The sequence below is a fragment of the Coregonus lavaretus genome, assembly GCF_964263955.1.
Source record: "Coregonus lavaretus genome assembly, chromosome: 11".
NCBI lineage: Eukaryota > Metazoa > Chordata > Actinopteri > Salmoniformes > Salmonidae > Coregonus > Coregonus lavaretus.
The window spans coordinates 53,561,814-53,577,729 of NC_139998.1; the positions used below are offsets into that span (position 1 = coordinate 53,561,814).

The 15,916-nt window shown below is 43.5% G+C and overlaps 2 protein-coding genes across 2 annotated transcripts; one reads left to right on the forward strand and one right to left on the reverse strand.

Annotated features, from left to right (window-relative positions):
• Positions 1-9,521: 9,521 nt before the first annotated feature.
• On the reverse strand, positions 9,522-12,801 carry LOC311136829 (large ribosomal subunit protein uL29m-like). The gene is made up of 7 exons (XM_084171117.1): positions 12,658-12,801; positions 11,786-11,934; positions 11,600-11,660; positions 10,863-10,959; positions 10,517-10,647; positions 10,116-10,211; positions 9,522-9,943 (listed from the first exon to the last, which is right to left on the reverse strand). Exons 1-7 carry the CDS (start codon positions 12,786-12,788, stop codon positions 9,832-9,834), a joined length of 777 nt encoding a protein of 258 aa, XP_084027243.1. The 5' UTR covers positions 12,789-12,801; the 3' UTR covers positions 9,522-9,831.
• Positions 12,802-13,006: 205 nt separating this feature from the next.
• LOC311136830 (NADH dehydrogenase [ubiquinone] 1 beta subcomplex subunit 5, mitochondrial-like) lies at positions 13,007-15,549 on the forward strand. The gene is made up of 6 exons (XM_084171118.1): positions 13,007-13,140; positions 13,731-13,816; positions 14,559-14,625; positions 14,728-14,789; positions 15,001-15,107; positions 15,325-15,549. Exons 1-6 carry the CDS (start codon positions 13,023-13,025, stop codon positions 15,443-15,445), a joined length of 561 nt encoding a protein of 186 aa, XP_084027244.1. The 5' UTR covers positions 13,007-13,022; the 3' UTR covers positions 15,446-15,549.
• The last annotated feature ends 367 nt before the right edge of the window (positions 15,550-15,916 follow it).

Here is a 15,916-nt window from a genome sequence, read left to right on the forward strand (position 1 = left end):
GCTTCATGTTAAAGACTCACTTAGTAGTTAATATATGGCCACAAATAATGAGTGGTTCAAATAGATCTGCTCGGTTGATAGGCCTTACAAATGACTCCAAGAATGACGTCTGACCTGCCCCATAACAAGTGGAATCTTATTAGTTTTTCTCTCTTATCTCCACACAACAATCTTACTGGACAGAAGGTGAGTGACCTTACCTGACTGTCTCAGTATCAGAAACATCATAGTCTTGTTGTTCTTTGTCCTCCAGGGACATCTCAGCTACAGCAGATGAGGCAAAGCCCTGGATGATCTCTGAAACTGAAAATAATGACTGTTTATGTGAACTGAACCACTTAGAGTTCAATGTGTCAAATCGGAGGGCCTGTTGTCTGGACCTCTGGCCGTCTCTATGGGGGTGCCACAGGGTTCAATTCTCGGGCAGACTCTATTCTCTGTGTATATCAATGATGTTGCTCTTGCTGCTGGTGACTCTCAGATCCACCTCTATGCAGACGACACCATTTTGTATACATCTGGCCCTTCATTGGACACTGTAACAAACCTCCAAACAAGCTTCAACGCCATACAACACTACTTCCGTAGCCTCCAACTGCTCTTAAACACTAGTAAAACAAAATGCATGCTCTTCAACCGAACGCTGCTTGCACCCGCCCACCCGACTAGAATCACTACTCTCGGCGGGTCTGACCTAGAGTATGTGGACAACTACAAATACCTAGGTGTCTGGTTAGACTGTAAACTCTCCTTCCAGACTCACATTAAGCATCTCCAATCAAAAGTTAGATCTAGAATCGGCTTCCTATTTCGCAACAAAGCCTCCTTCACTCATGCTGCCAAACATGCCCTAGTAAAACTGTCTATCCTACCGATCCTTGACTTCAGCGATGTAATTTACAAAATAGCCTCCAACACTCTACTCAGCAAATTGGATGTAGTCTATCACAGTGCCATCCGTTTTGTCACCAAAGCCCCATATACTACCCACCAATGTGACATTTATGCTCTTGTTGGCAGGCCCTCACTACATATTCGTCGCCAAAACCACTGGCTCCAGGTCATCTATAAATCACTCCTAGGAAAATCCCCGTCTTATCTTAGCTCATTGGTCACCATAGCAACACCCACCCGTAGTATGCGTTCCAGCAGGTATATCTCACTGGTCATCCCCAAAGCCAACACCTCCTTTGGTCACCATTCCTTCCAGTTCTCTGCTGCAAATGACTGGAACGAACTGCAAAAATCTCTGAAGCTGGAGACTCGTATCTCCCTCACTAACTTTAAGCGTCAGTTGTCAGAGCAGCTTACCGATCACTGCACCTGTACACAGCCCATCTGAAATTAGCCCACCCAACTACCTCATCCCCGTATTGTTATTTATTTTGCTAATTTGCACCCCAGTATCTCTATTTGCACATTATCTTTTGCACATCTATCATTCCAGTGTTAATACAAAATGGTCACTATTTTGCACTATGGCCTATTTATTGCCTTACCTCCATAACTTACTACATTCGCACACACTGTATATATATTTTCTGTTTGTATTTTTGACTTTATGTTTTGTTTACCCCATATGTAACTCTGTGTTGTTGTTTTTACCGCACTGCTTTGCTTTATCTTGGCCAGGTCGCAGTTGTAAATGAGAACTTGTTCTCAACTGGCTTACCTGGTTAAATAAAGGTTAAATAAATTAATAAAATAAAATAATCTTAATGGATCCAATCAATTTTCTTAGTTTTCAGGAGATTTCATGTTTGACCAGCCCACTTTTTCACAAGGATAAACATGTTTTTTTTATTTAATAATATGCCATTTAGCAGACGCTTTTATCCAAAGCGACTTACAGTCATGCGTGCATACATTTTATTTTGTGTATGGGTGGTCCCGGGGATCGAACCCACTACCTTGGCGTTACAAGCGCCGTGCTCTACCAGCTGAGCTACAGAGGACCGCTATTTTGTATATTAGAACCAGTGCTTGACTTAGGCAGGAGCTCACCGGTGATGAATACCATCACCTCAAATCTTCGACTGCTTGAGCTCCTGTTCCTCTTATAGTATAAGCTCAAAAGTATTGTGGAACTCCTGCACCTAAATATAATAATAACTATAATTTATTATATTTGTAAAGTGCTTTTCATTACACAAGAATAATCTCAAAGTGCATAAGATAAAATAGAGAAACAGTTAAAAAAATATATATATATGCAAATATAAATAGTACGGGCACCCAAAATGAGTACCGGCACCTTTTTCAGTCCAAGTCAAGCACTGATTAGAACATTTGGAATAAGAGAATGTTAGGAGGGTACCATGACATCAACAGACATATACCTTGTCATATAGAGACCATCTATAGACACATACTGTACCTTGTCAAATAGAGACCATCTATAGACACATACTGTACCTTTTCATATAGAGACCATATATAGACACATACTGTACCTTATCATATGGAGCCCATATCTATTTACCCCAGTAGGATGGGTGGTCTGGTTCAGGATCTATTTACCGCAGTAGGATGGGTGGTCTGGTTCAGGATCTATTTACACCAGTAGGATGGGTGGCCTGGTTCAGGATCTATTTACCCCAGTAGGATGGGTGGTCTGGTTCAGGATCTATTTACCCCAGTAGGATGGGTGGTCTGGTTCAGGATCTATTTACACCAGTAGGATGGGTGGCCTGGTTCAGGATCTATTTACCCCAGTAGGATGGGTGGCCTGGTTCAGGATCTATTTACCCCAGTAGGATGGGTGGCCTGGTTCAGGATCTATTTACCCCAGTAGGATGGGTGGCCTGGTTCAGGATCTATTTACCCCAGTAGGATGGGTGGCCTGGTTCAGGATCTATTTACCCCAGTAGGCTGGGTGGCCTGGTTCAGGATCTATTTACACCAGTAGGCTGGGTGGCCTAGTTCAGGATCTATTTACCCCAGTAGGATGGGTGGCCTGGTTCAGGATCTATTTACCCCAGTAGGATGGGTGGCCTGGTTCAGGATCTATTTACCCCAGTAGGCTGGGTGGCCTGGTTCAGGGTCTATTTACATCAGTAGGATGGGTGGCCTGGTTCAGGATCTATTTACCCAGTAGAATGGGTGGCCTAGTTCAGGATCTATTTACCCCAGTAGGATGGGTGGTCTGGTTCAGGATCTATTTACACCAGTAGGATGGGTGGCCTGGTTCAGGATCTATTTACACCAGTAGGATGGGTGGTCTGGTTCAGGATCTATTTACCCCAGTAGGATGAGTGGCCTGGTTCAGGATCTATTTACACCAGTAGGATGAGTGGCCTGGTTCAGGATCTATTTACACCAGTAGGATGGGTGGCCTGGTTCAGGATCTATTTACCCCAGTAGGATGGGTGGCCTGGTTCAGGATCTATTTACCCCAGTAGGCTGGGTGGCCTGGTTCAGGATCTATTTACCCCAGTAGAATGAGTGGCCTGGTTCAGGATCTATTTACCCCAGTAGGATGGGTGGTCTGGTTCAGGATCTATTTACACCAGTAGGATGGGTGGCCTGGTTCAGGATCTATTTACACCAGTAGGATGGGTGGTCTGGTTCAGGATCTATTTACCCCAGTAGGATGAGTGGCCTGGTTCAGGATCTATTTACACCAGTAGGATGAGTGGCCTGGTTCAGGATCTATTTACACCAGTAGGATGGGTGGCCTGGTTCAGGATCTATTTACCCCAGTAGGATGGGTGGCCTGGTTCAGGATCTATTTACACCAGTAGGATGGGTGGTCTGGTTCAGGATCTATTTACCCCAGTAGGATGGGTGTTCTGGTTAAGGATCTATTTACCCCAGTAGGATGGGTGGCCTGGTTCAGGATCTATTTACCCCAGTAGGATGGGTGGCCTGGTTCAGGATCTATTTACCCCAGTAGGATGGGTGCCCTGGTTCAGGATCTATTTACACCAGTAGGGTGGGTGGCCTGGTTCAGTATCTATTTACCCCAGTAGGGTGGGTGGCCTGGTTCAGGATCTATTTACCCCAGTAGGATGTGTGGCCTGGTTCAGGATCTATTTACCCCAGTAGGATGGATGGCCTGGTTCAGGATCTATTTACCCCAGTAGGATGGATGGCCTGGTTCAGGATCTATTTACACCAGTAGGATGGGTGGCCTGGTTCAGGATCTATTTACCCCAGTAGGATGGGTGGCCTGGTTCAGGATCTATTTACCCCAGTCGGATGGGTGGCCGGGTTCAGGATCTATTTACCCCAGTAGGATGGGTGGCCTGGTTCAGGATCTATTTACCCCAGTAGGATGGGTGGCCTGGTTCAGGATCTATTTACACCAGTAGGATGGGTGGTCTGGTTCAGGATCTATTTACCCCAGTAGGATGGGTGGTCGGGTTCAGGATCTATTTACCCCAGTAGGGTGGGTGGTCTGGTTCAGGATCTATTTACCCCAGTAGGATGGGTGGCCTGGTTCAGGATCTATTTACCCCAGTAGGATGGGTGGCCTGTTCAGGATCTATTTATCCCAGTAGGATGGGTGGCCTGGTTCAGGATCTATTTACCCCAGTAGGATGGGTGGCCTGGTTCAGGATCTATTTACCCCAGTAGGATGGGTGGTCTGGTTCAGGATCTATTTACACCAGTAGGATGGGTGGTCTGGTTCAGGATCTATTTACACCACTAGGATGGGAGGCCTGGTTCAGGATCTATTTACCCCAGTAGGATGGGTGGCCTGGTTCAGGATCTATTTACACCAGTAGGATGGGTGGTCTGGTTCAGGATCTATTTACCCCAGTAGGATGGGTGTTCTGGTTAAGGATCTATTTACCCCAGTAGGATGGGTGTTCTGGTTAAGGATCTATTTACCCCAGTAGGATGGGTGGTCTGGTTCAGGATCTATTTACACCAGTAGGATGGGTGGTCTGGTTCAGGATCTATCTACACCACTAGGATGGGAGGCCTGGTTCAGGATCTATTTACCCCAGTAGGATGGGTGGCCTGGTTCAGGATCTATTTACACCAGTAGGATGGGTGGTCTGGTTCAGGATCTATTTACACCAGTAGGATGGGTGGTCTGGTTCAGGATCTATTTACACCAGTAGGATGGGTGGCCTGGTTCAGGATCTATTTACACCAGTAGGATGGGTGGTCTGGTTCAGGATCTATTTACACCAGTAGGATGGGTGGCCTGGTTCAGGATCTATTTACCCCAGTAGGATGGGTGGCCTGGTTCAGGATCTATTTACCCCAGTAGGATGGGTGGCCTGGTTCAGGATCTATTTACACCAGTAGGATGGGTGGCCTGGTTCAGGATCTATTTACACCAGTAGGATGGGTGGCCTGGTTCAGGATCTATTTACACCAGTAGGATGGGTGGCCTGGTTCAGGATCTATTTACACCAGTAGGATGGGTGGCCTGGTTCAGGATCTATTTACCCCAGTAGGATGGGTGGCCTGGTTCAGGATCTATTTACACCAGTAGGATGGGTGGTCTGGTTCAGGATCTATTTACACCAGTAGGATGGGTGGTCTGGTTCAGGATCTATTTACACCAGTAGGATGGGTGGCCTGGTTCAGGATCTATTTACACCAGTAGGATGGGTGGCCTGGTTCAGGATCTATTTACACCAGTAGGATGGGTGGCCTGGTTCAGGATCTATTTACACCAGTAGGATGGGTGGCCTGGTTCAGGATCTATTTACACCAGTAGGATGGGTGGTCTGGTTCAGGATCTATTTACCCCAGTAGGATGGGTGGTCGGGTTCAGGATCTATTTACCCCAGTAGGGTGGGTGGTCTGGTTCAGGATCTATTTACCCCAGTAGGATGGGTGGCCTGGTTCAGGATCTATTTACCCCAGTAGGATGGGTGGCCTGTTCAGGATCTATTTATCCCAGTAGGATGGGTGGCCTGGTTCAGGATCTATTTACCCCAGTAGGATGGGTGGCCTGGTTCAGGATCTATTTACCCCAGTAGGATGGGTGGTCTGGTTCAGGATCTATTTACACCAGTAGGATGGGTGGTCTGGTTCAGGATCTATTTACACCACTAGGATGGGAGGCCTGGTTCAGGATCTATTTACCCCAGTAGGATGGGTGGCCTGGTTCAGGATCTATTTACACCAGTAGGATGGGTGGTCTGGTTCAGGATCTATTTACCCCAGTAGGATGGGTGTTCTGGTTAAGGATCTATTTACCCCAGTAGGATGGGTGTTCTGGTTAAGGATCTATTTACCCCAGTAGGATGGGTGGTCTGGTTCAGGATCTATTTACACCAGTAGGATGGGTGGTCTGGTTCAGGATCTATCTACACCACTAGGATGGGAGGCCTGGTTCAGGATCTATTTACCCCAGTAGGATGGGTGGCCTGGTTCAGGATCTATTTACACCAGTAGGATGGGTGGTCTGGTTCAGGATCTATTTACACCAGTAGGATGGGTGGTCTGGTTCAGGATCTATTTACACCAGTAGGATGGGTGGCCTGGTTCAGGATCTATTTACACCAGTAGGATGGGTGGTCTGGTTCAGGATCTATTTACACCAGTAGGATGGGTGGCCTGGTTCAGGATCTATTTACCCCAGTAGGATGGGTGGCCTGGTTCAGGATCTATTTACCCCAGTAGGATGGGTGGCCTGGTTCAGGATCTATTTACACCAGTAGGATGGGTGGCCTGGTTCAGGATCTATTTACACCAGTAGGATGGGTGGCCTGGTTCAGGATCTATTTACACCAGTAGGATGGGTGGCCTGGTTCAGGATCTATTTACACCAGTAGGATGGGTGGCCTGGTTCAGGATCTATTTACCCCAGTAGGATGGGTGGCCTGGTTCAGGATCTATTTACACCAGTAGGATGGGTGGTCTGGTTCAGGATCTATTTACACCAGTAGGATGGGTGGTCTGGTTCAGGATCTATTTACACCAGTAGGATGGGTGGCCTGGTTCAGGATCTATTTACACCAGTAGGATGGGTGGCCTGGTTCAGGATCTATTTACACCAGTAGGATGGGTGGCCTGGTTCAGGATCTATTTACACCAGTAGGATGGGTGGCCTGGTTCAGGATCTATTTACACCAGTAGGATGGGTGGTCTGGTTCAGGATCTATTTACACCAGTTGGGTGGGTGGCCTGGTACAGGATCTATTTACCCCAGTAGGATGGGTGGTCTGGTTCAGGATCTATTCACACCAGTAGGATGGGTGGTCTGGTTCAGGATCTATTTACACCACTAGGATGGGAGGCCTGGTTCAGGATCTATTTACCCCAGTAGGATGGGTGGCCTGGTTCAGGATCTATTTACACCAGTAGGATGGGTGGTCTGGTTCACAATCTATTTACCCCAGTAGGATGGGTGTTCTGGTTAAGGATCTATTTACCCCAGTAGGATGGGTGGTCTGGTTCAGGATCTATTTACACCAGTAGGATGGGTGGTCTGGTTCAGGATCTATTTACACCACTAGGATGGGAGGCCTGGTTCAGGATCTATTTACCCCAGTAGGATGGGTGGCCTGGTTCAGGATCTATTTACACCAGTAGGATGGGTGGTCTGGTTCAGGATCTATTTACACCAGTAGGATGGGTGGCCTGGTTCAGGATCTATTTACACCAGTAGGATGGGTGGCCTGGTTCAGGATCTATTTACACCAGTAGGATGGGTGGTCTGGTTCAGGATCTATTTACACCAGTAGGATGGGTGGCCTGGTTCAGGATCTATTTACCCCAGTAGGATGGGTGGCCTGGTTCAGGATCTATTTACATCAGTAAGATGGGTGGTCTGGTTCAGGATCTATTTACACCAGTAGGATGGGTGGCCTGGTTCAGGATCTATTTACACCAGTAGGATGGGTGGCCTGGTTCAGGATCTATTTACACCAGTAGGATGGGTGGTCTGGTTCAGGATCTATTTACACCAGTAGGGTGGGTGGCCTGGTACAGGATCTATTTACAGCTAGGGGAGTTCAAGATCCAAGATCACATTTTATTTCTATGGATTAGCCCATCCGACAAGTGTAGGTTGTCCAGTAAAAATCTCAAACAAATAAGCTTCCATTTCTATTAAGATTATCAGTCAGATTCTGTGGTCAACGTGAATCTGTGAACAGTCTTGTAGGTGATGCAATAGCTGTAGTTCATAGCGCTCATGGCCAAGGTGAGTTCAGCGGCTACAGAGTGGATTCCTGTATGTCCATGCTGCACATAGCCTACCCCAATACACTACTTGACCTAGTAAACAAGCCTAAACACTGCAAGTAAGTTGCCCCTATTCACTGTTAAAGGGGTCAGCGATCACAGCCAGACGCCTACCACTACCAGCGGGCTACAACTGTTCAGTTCTGTTGTCTAATTTAAGGACATCTATGTGACATTTATTTTATTTTATATCAAGTATGCCCAACTCAGCTTGAAGGTGTAGGCCTATGGCTACTACATTTGACCATATTAACCAAAGCATAATTTCCCCTTGCCTATGTCCTTCAAAATACTGCAAGCTGCAGGGCTATAGAAATAATGACTATGAAGTATAGCATTCAAAGACATGATTCCATACCTTATTATTGGCTTCCATTGGAGGTGCAATTCACTCCTTTTGACCAGTAGGTGTGGTCATCATTTCCAGAGCAAATGGGCAACAGCTCTACACACACATATTTAACTGTCTGTTTTCATTACATCATCAGCTATCTTTGTTACATCACAATGCCTAATTCTGGCACATTTACAGAAATACAGTGCATTGTCCCTGTCAAACACATTTTATAAAACAATTCAAAAAATGTCCAAAACAAACAGTGGCTGAAAAAGGACTAATTTAGTCAGTTTCCAACAGTATGACTCAAGTAAATGTGAAATTCACCCAGTAAAAGTATTTGGTTTGAAAGTATCAAAAGTAAATGTAATTGCTCAAATATACTTAATTATCAAAAGTAGAAGTATAAATCATTTCAAATTCCTTATATTAAGCAAAGTAGACGACACAATTGTGTTATTTTGTAAATTTAAGGATAGCCAGGGGCATACTCCAACATTCAGACATCATTTATAAACGAAGCATTCGTGTTTAGTGAGTCTGCTAGATCAGAGGCAGTAGAGATGACCAGGGATGTTCTCTTGATAAGTGTGTGAATTAGACCATTTTCTGTACTGCTTTTGGGTGTCAGGGAAAATGTATGGAGTAAAAAGTACATTATTTTCTTTAGGAATGTAGTGAAGTAAAAGTTAGTTGTCAAAAATATAAATAGTTAAAAGTACAGATACCCCAAAAAACTACTTAAGTAGTACTTGAAATAATTTTCACTTAAGTACTTCACACCACTTTACACAAACAAACCTATTCTAATGTCTCTTGTAGGGTTTTCACCATTGACCATTCCTGTAATGGTATCGAAGTTCAAGTGTTGAAGGTGTACAACTCGAACATTTACGTTAGACAACGTTCACTTTCATAATTATAGTTTATCACACTTGTCTGAGTAGTCAAAAAGGTATGAAAAAGATTCTGTTCAGAATACCTGCAGTGACATAATTAATGGAAAGGGCTTGCAGCAGTCCAAAAGTTAGATTGATTAATATTTATTCACCCACAATTTATTCTTGGTGCAATCTTTCAAATTGAAAATGTTAAGTTATGTTCAAGGATATTTACATTTCTGTGGTTTAATCACTTTAATATTAATAACCATATAACCAAAGTCAAGGCGTCACGATACAGAGGAAGACATACAAATGCTACAGTCTACCAACATCAAATAAATGCTGATGACAGACATATTTATGCAAAAAACAGGGGGTAAATTAATGTAGGTACAGTCACAAGCTCCAATCAATGGCAGAAGGGAGAATGATGTTTATTGGTCATTAATGGTCTCATGATGACTGGGACTTCATTTGGGGAAACTTCTCCTGGAGCCTGGCTTGCTTTTGTCTCTCTCCATTCTGCTTTCTGGTCTTAGCGCGGAGGTGTTTCTCTAGACGAAGCCTGGACAAAATAAACAAGACTACTTGTGACAACAGACGAGTGCTTTTGCCCTTGTGAAGTTGAAGCTGACCCAGGACAAGAATTATGCAAGATGTGACATGGTTAAGTGTTCTGCTTGGAGGTTCTCATATTGTACACTGTTATAAATGAATACATGAACGATTTTTCTTACCTCATGTGGGGGGTGACAAATAGGGGTGTGTAGAAACGTTTGCGTTTGTATCTCTTGTTCATGTACCAAGGAAGGGCATGCTCTCTAAACCGGTACCTAGAAAAAATACAATGATCGCAGAGTGAGCAATGACATTGAAACTTGCCATTTGACACCTATGAAGTAACGTTTAATATTTTTGGGAGAACTGCCTTTGTTTGCCTTGAGTACTTAATTCCTCAACCCTGATAGTTTTCCAAAGATGGTTCACTTCACTCAATGTAGGCCATGCTAACATGCTACATTTTGTACAGTATGCTTGAAAATTGAATGGGAAACAAGGACAGTAAGGTGAAAGCAACATTTGGTTGCGGAAAGAGATATTGTATCAAGGTGGGTTGTTGTGTATGGAAGCTCCGTACCAGTAGACCCGTCCAAAGACGTCCTTTCTCCAGGCCCCCGGCCTTGCTCTCTCCTGGCCTGTCTGGAGCAGACGGAGGGCGTCTTCTCTCTCCTTCACCACTGTGTCCAGTCTGTTCATGGACCTTTCAATCTGAGGAGATAAGGGTTGTCTCAATTTCTGTGTGGACTGGAGTATTTGCATTCATATTTAAGGTACTAGTTGGACCAATAACACTTCTCCAAAAGAGACCCATTGATAGCTGTCATTGACATTAATCCTTCCCCTTTGAAATTCTTGTATTACTACCTATGCCCTACTAGAAATATTTCCAGATCTTTAATAATGGTGAGCCTGGTCATCTCTACCTTCCTAAGTCGATCTGGACTTGGCATCTGAATTCTTTGCCTTTTGGACTCCTGCTCAGTTGTAAGCAGCATGTTCTTCTCTTTCAGGAGCACATACCTGTGAGAACATTGAACACAAGATTTTCTCCATTTAGTTTATGGACATTCATTCTGGAGGTCAGTGTTCTTTATTCAATGAGCACGGTTACATGCACACAATGATCCGATTATTGTGATAGTCAGGTTAATATAATAGTATGTTTTAAATGTTTACATGCTTTGGCCGAAGAACGATTTCCTTAATAATCCTGTTTACATGGACACATCCGAAAAGTGCAGAAAATTGGCAATCAAAATAAACGTTCTACCACAGCGACCATGTTATTTTTGTGAAGACTATTTGATTCTGAGTTCGAACATAACTATAAGATACATCCTTTCAGGTTTTCTGAACGCACTTCACTCGCGCATAAGAGGGAGGCTTGCGCTACCTGGTGCTGGCAGATGCACAGATCAAACACACTGCTGGAAAGCCAATTAAATCTGTTTACATGTCCTAATCATTTGAAAGATTAATCAGAAAACCAGGTGTTTTAATCAGCGTATGCTTACTTCGATTATGACCTTACGCAGATTAAGATAAGCAGAGTAAGTTGTTCACATGGCTAATGCCATGCTCGGCCTTCTGCCATAATCAGTTGAATATCTAATTATTATTATGCATGTAAACGTAGTCTATGTCAACATTCACCACATACCAGAGCTTGTGTAAGTCTTCATTACTTTTTGTCCTTAGTTGCTTGGCCGTCCATGGTGCTCCTACAATTAATCATGAAAATAATCAATGCCACACTCAGATACTTACCAGTCCCTTAGTCAGAGGAAATGTATTTAAAAAAATAAAGCTTTGCTTTGGTGATCAGATATACTATCAAAGGGCTAACCTGACTTCACGGTTGACTCCCCCCAGTTTTCAGGTATGTCGAAAAACTCCTCAAGTCCTCTCCTGCTGATGGTTGTGTGCAGAGGCCGACACTGACGGACAAGGCCCACATGACAGTGCCAACTTAAGCTCAAAAGAGGAGATATTAACCTAACAGAGGGGACCACAGCAGATTCAGGTACATTGTAAAATACATTCATCAGCATCCTAGCCATTGCATTACATATCAGCCATAGTGGTGATAGCCCTTGATCATGACTCTCAGTTCCATTACATTACACATAAGAGTCATTGGACGAAGGCATCATCTGTACAGGGGAGTTTTGTTAAGAGCCCCTACGCTCAATCTGAATATTAACATGCATTGCTTGCGGGACGGTTTTGGAAGCATAAAACATAGATTAAATTGATACACACCTTTATAGGGTAAGGGTTCGCACACGGTCATATGTTACTGCACGTGTTTACAGAAGACAGACCGAAGACAGAGTGACCACCTGTGCTAATTAGCTATCTAACATGCGCTGAACACCTGAGGGGAGGACGGCTCATAATAATGACTGGAATGGCGTCAATGGAATGGTATCAAACATATGGAAACCATGTGTTTGATACCATTCCATTCAAGTCATTACTATGATCCCGTCCTCCTCAATGAAGGTTCCACCAACCTCCTGTTGTGCATATTTTGCATTTGTGAAATTATTTTGATGTGATATGAAAGTAAAGGTCTTTATGTTTTTAGAACAATATCGCAATTGAGAATCGATTCACATTTAGATCGAGTATTTGGCTGTTTTGGCTGCCAGAGCCTGTCTAAATAACATACGGTCCTTGGACCTTAAGGATAAACTGTAGAGTTTAGATTCTTACCTGTGAGGATAAGACTGAGATTTGGTCAAAGTCAGATTAGACTGTTGAGCTGATAAGGGTGTAGATATCCTAAAAGCGTTTTGAAACTGTCTGCAAAGTGTCAAAACACGTCCTGTTGAGGTCGCCGCCATCTTTGCAATAATGCTCTACCCAGAATGCATCATAAAAAATAAAACATAAATACTTTTAGCAATTTGAATCATGAACAAAAAAAGCAACATCTTGGAAATTAAATATTTACATAATTCTTCATTTTGTTATATTCTTATTCGCATACGTTTTCCCTTAGTAAATATGTCTGCTTCGACTTCACATGGTCAGACCAATCACAGAAGCGTCTGCCAAACTGCTTGCCCTCAGTAGCGATGGTGGGCATGAGTGTCATTCGGTCTGCTGCTGCTTTTGCAGCCAGGCTAAATCCTCTAAAATCGGGGAATTCTGCGGTGAACTTGCTCAGCAGAACTGCACTACGCACAGATAAAGGTAAATGGTATTCCACGTTTCCAAAATCTACAATACCTTCCCTCGTGGTGGCTATTTCTTATTGTGACCTTGTGGCTAGTCCTGTGTGACTGGCTAACGTTAGCTTCTTACTAGCGTATTCTTATCATTGCTAGTTGACTAGCTAGCCATGGCATGACCTAGTTAGCCATCCTTCTCTCAAGTGTCTCTTCTTGCCACCACTGCAAACGACAGCATACAAATCTAATTTTACTGATTGATTTTCATAGTTTTCAAATGACTTGTGATGCTCATTAACTTTACATGTTGTTGACCTGTCTAGTGGACATATGATAGCTGCTAAGCTAGCAGCCAAGCTAAATACACACAGCCTTGCTAGCACAACACACACCAAAACAACTACATTTTCTTTCACCCAAGTGTCACAGTGATGACAGAATTTCATTTTTGACACCACACTGACCAATAGTTAGCGAGTTGAATGGCAACTAACTAGCAACCTTTCCAACCGTTTCATCTCTAGGTGCAGCCATACAGTAATGCAATGCTTTATATGCCCACATAAATAATGTTGTGCAGTGTTTAACATCCCTGGAAACGTTGCTTTGCAGTGGCAGTCCGCTGGGGAAGCCATGGGAAGCAGATGTTTATCATCAAGCCCACTGGCTTCTATGACCGGAGGTTTCTGCAGTTATTGGTAAGTATTTAGTTATTCAGACTAGAACTAGTTCTCTGAAAACTCTAGGCGCCATTCTGCCTTCTCTCTACAGTTTTCAGCGGTTAGCTTCTCCCAAGACTGGCTCATGTGAACTACAATCCCGATGCTGTGTTTTAACGTTTAGAAACGTCAACTTTCGAAACATATGGACCATATCTTTCATCAGGGAGAAAGAATCCTTCAAATAAAAAAAACAGTAGCAGTTGTGCACAGATCCATACAGCTATGGGTGCCTCCATCCAACGAAAATACACTTCCCAAGTTACGCTTACATACAGTTGTTCGGAGCACGTTAGATAGCTAATTAGCATAGGTGGTCGCCTCTGTTTTCCCGTAAACAAGCGCTGTAACATGGAGATATGGCCGTGTGGGAACACTAACTATATGAATTTGTGTATCAATTTAACCTTTTTGTTTTTTGAAAATTATTTCTCACTGATATGAAAGATATAAGTTCCTTATGCTTCCAAAACCGTACCGCAAGCAGTGCGTGTTAATGTTCAGACCAAGCGTCGGGGCTCTTAACAAAACTCCCCTGTACAGAAGACGCCTTTGTCCAATGACTCTTATGTGTAATGTAATAGAACTGTGAGTAATGATCAATGGCTAGACTAGAACTAGCCTACTTACATCACTGCAAAATATTTGGTTTACGGACAACTGTCCACCGCACTGAACCACATTATTTACTAACTTATTCACACCCCAAATTTATTTCTAGAAATTCTATGTCCTGCTTACTGGAATCCCAGTTGCGGTCTTTGTGACATCCGTGAATGTGTTTGTCGGTAAGTGTGTGTCGATATTTCCATTGCTCAGAAATGATCAATTTTTATGGAGAAACATAGTAAAAGAGAAATTAACCTGAATATATTATTCTATTTTTTAAGGTGAAGCTGAGCTGGCTGAGATTCCTGAAGGCTATGAGCCTGAGCATTGGGAGTATTACAAGGTACTACGAGCCCTTTGTTGTCGCGGTTCTATTCGCTCATCACAATCCATGTCTTATTAGCATCTATCAGAAGTGACTAGTCATTCTATCAGAAAATGAAATGGCATCATCTAGCCTATAAACCTAAACAACAAATTGACATTGGAGATTGCTTACAATCAGACTTGGGCAAAGTTGATTGTGAGTCCTATTGTTGTCCCTGTATTTGCAGCATCCTATCACGAGGTGGATCTCGCAGACCTTCTATGACTCCCCAGTGAAAGACTATGAGAAGATGATGGCTCTGATCCAGATTGAGGCTGAGAAGGGCGAGATGAGGTGAGTGTCACACAGTGATGAGCTGCCACTGACCGCATAGCCTGTATCTAATTGGTTTGCCGCCCTAAAATTTAGGTCCTCTTGCAACATAGTGCTTGCATTCCTTTCTTCTTTTATTGTATGAGGAAAATATGAAAGAAAACAGACTGTGGACAATACACGCCTTTTTAATCTCTACACATTCATTTGTCAACAAATCCTGTTTTTGTATCTGCAGACTGCAACAGCTAGAGGTGCGTAAGCAAATGAGAATGAAGGGAGATGGACCCTGGTTCCAGATTGAGACACTGGACAAGAATCTGATCGACAACCGCATCAAATCAACGCCTGACAATTAAACCAACCAGTCCAACCACCCAGTCTAAATTGTCAGTGCCACGTATTGATGGATCACTGTTTGTATATTATTTTCTTCATGACTAAAATAAAGTAAATGTCAATACTTTGAAATGCAATTTTTCAACTTTAGGCATCTATTTTCTCTTAATGGGCTTCACAATTACAATTTTGTTTAGCAGGGGTGCGTTCATTTGGCTAAACATTTTGCAACGGTACATACTGAACGGCCCATTCTCTCGCAGTGGTGCATGACTGTCTTTCAACCACATTTGAGGTATTGCTCCCATTTGGTGGCAGTGGCAGGTTGTGATGTAATTACAGCGTTCACTGACAGGTGGTTTAGGCTTCCTTTATACCTAAGATAAGTGTCTTTGTCATAACCCATGAATGTCCACTGGATGGCAGTGCTGTGAGGACATTGCTTCCTCTCCCTCATTCTGCATTTAAATGAAAACAGTGAAAGCACTATC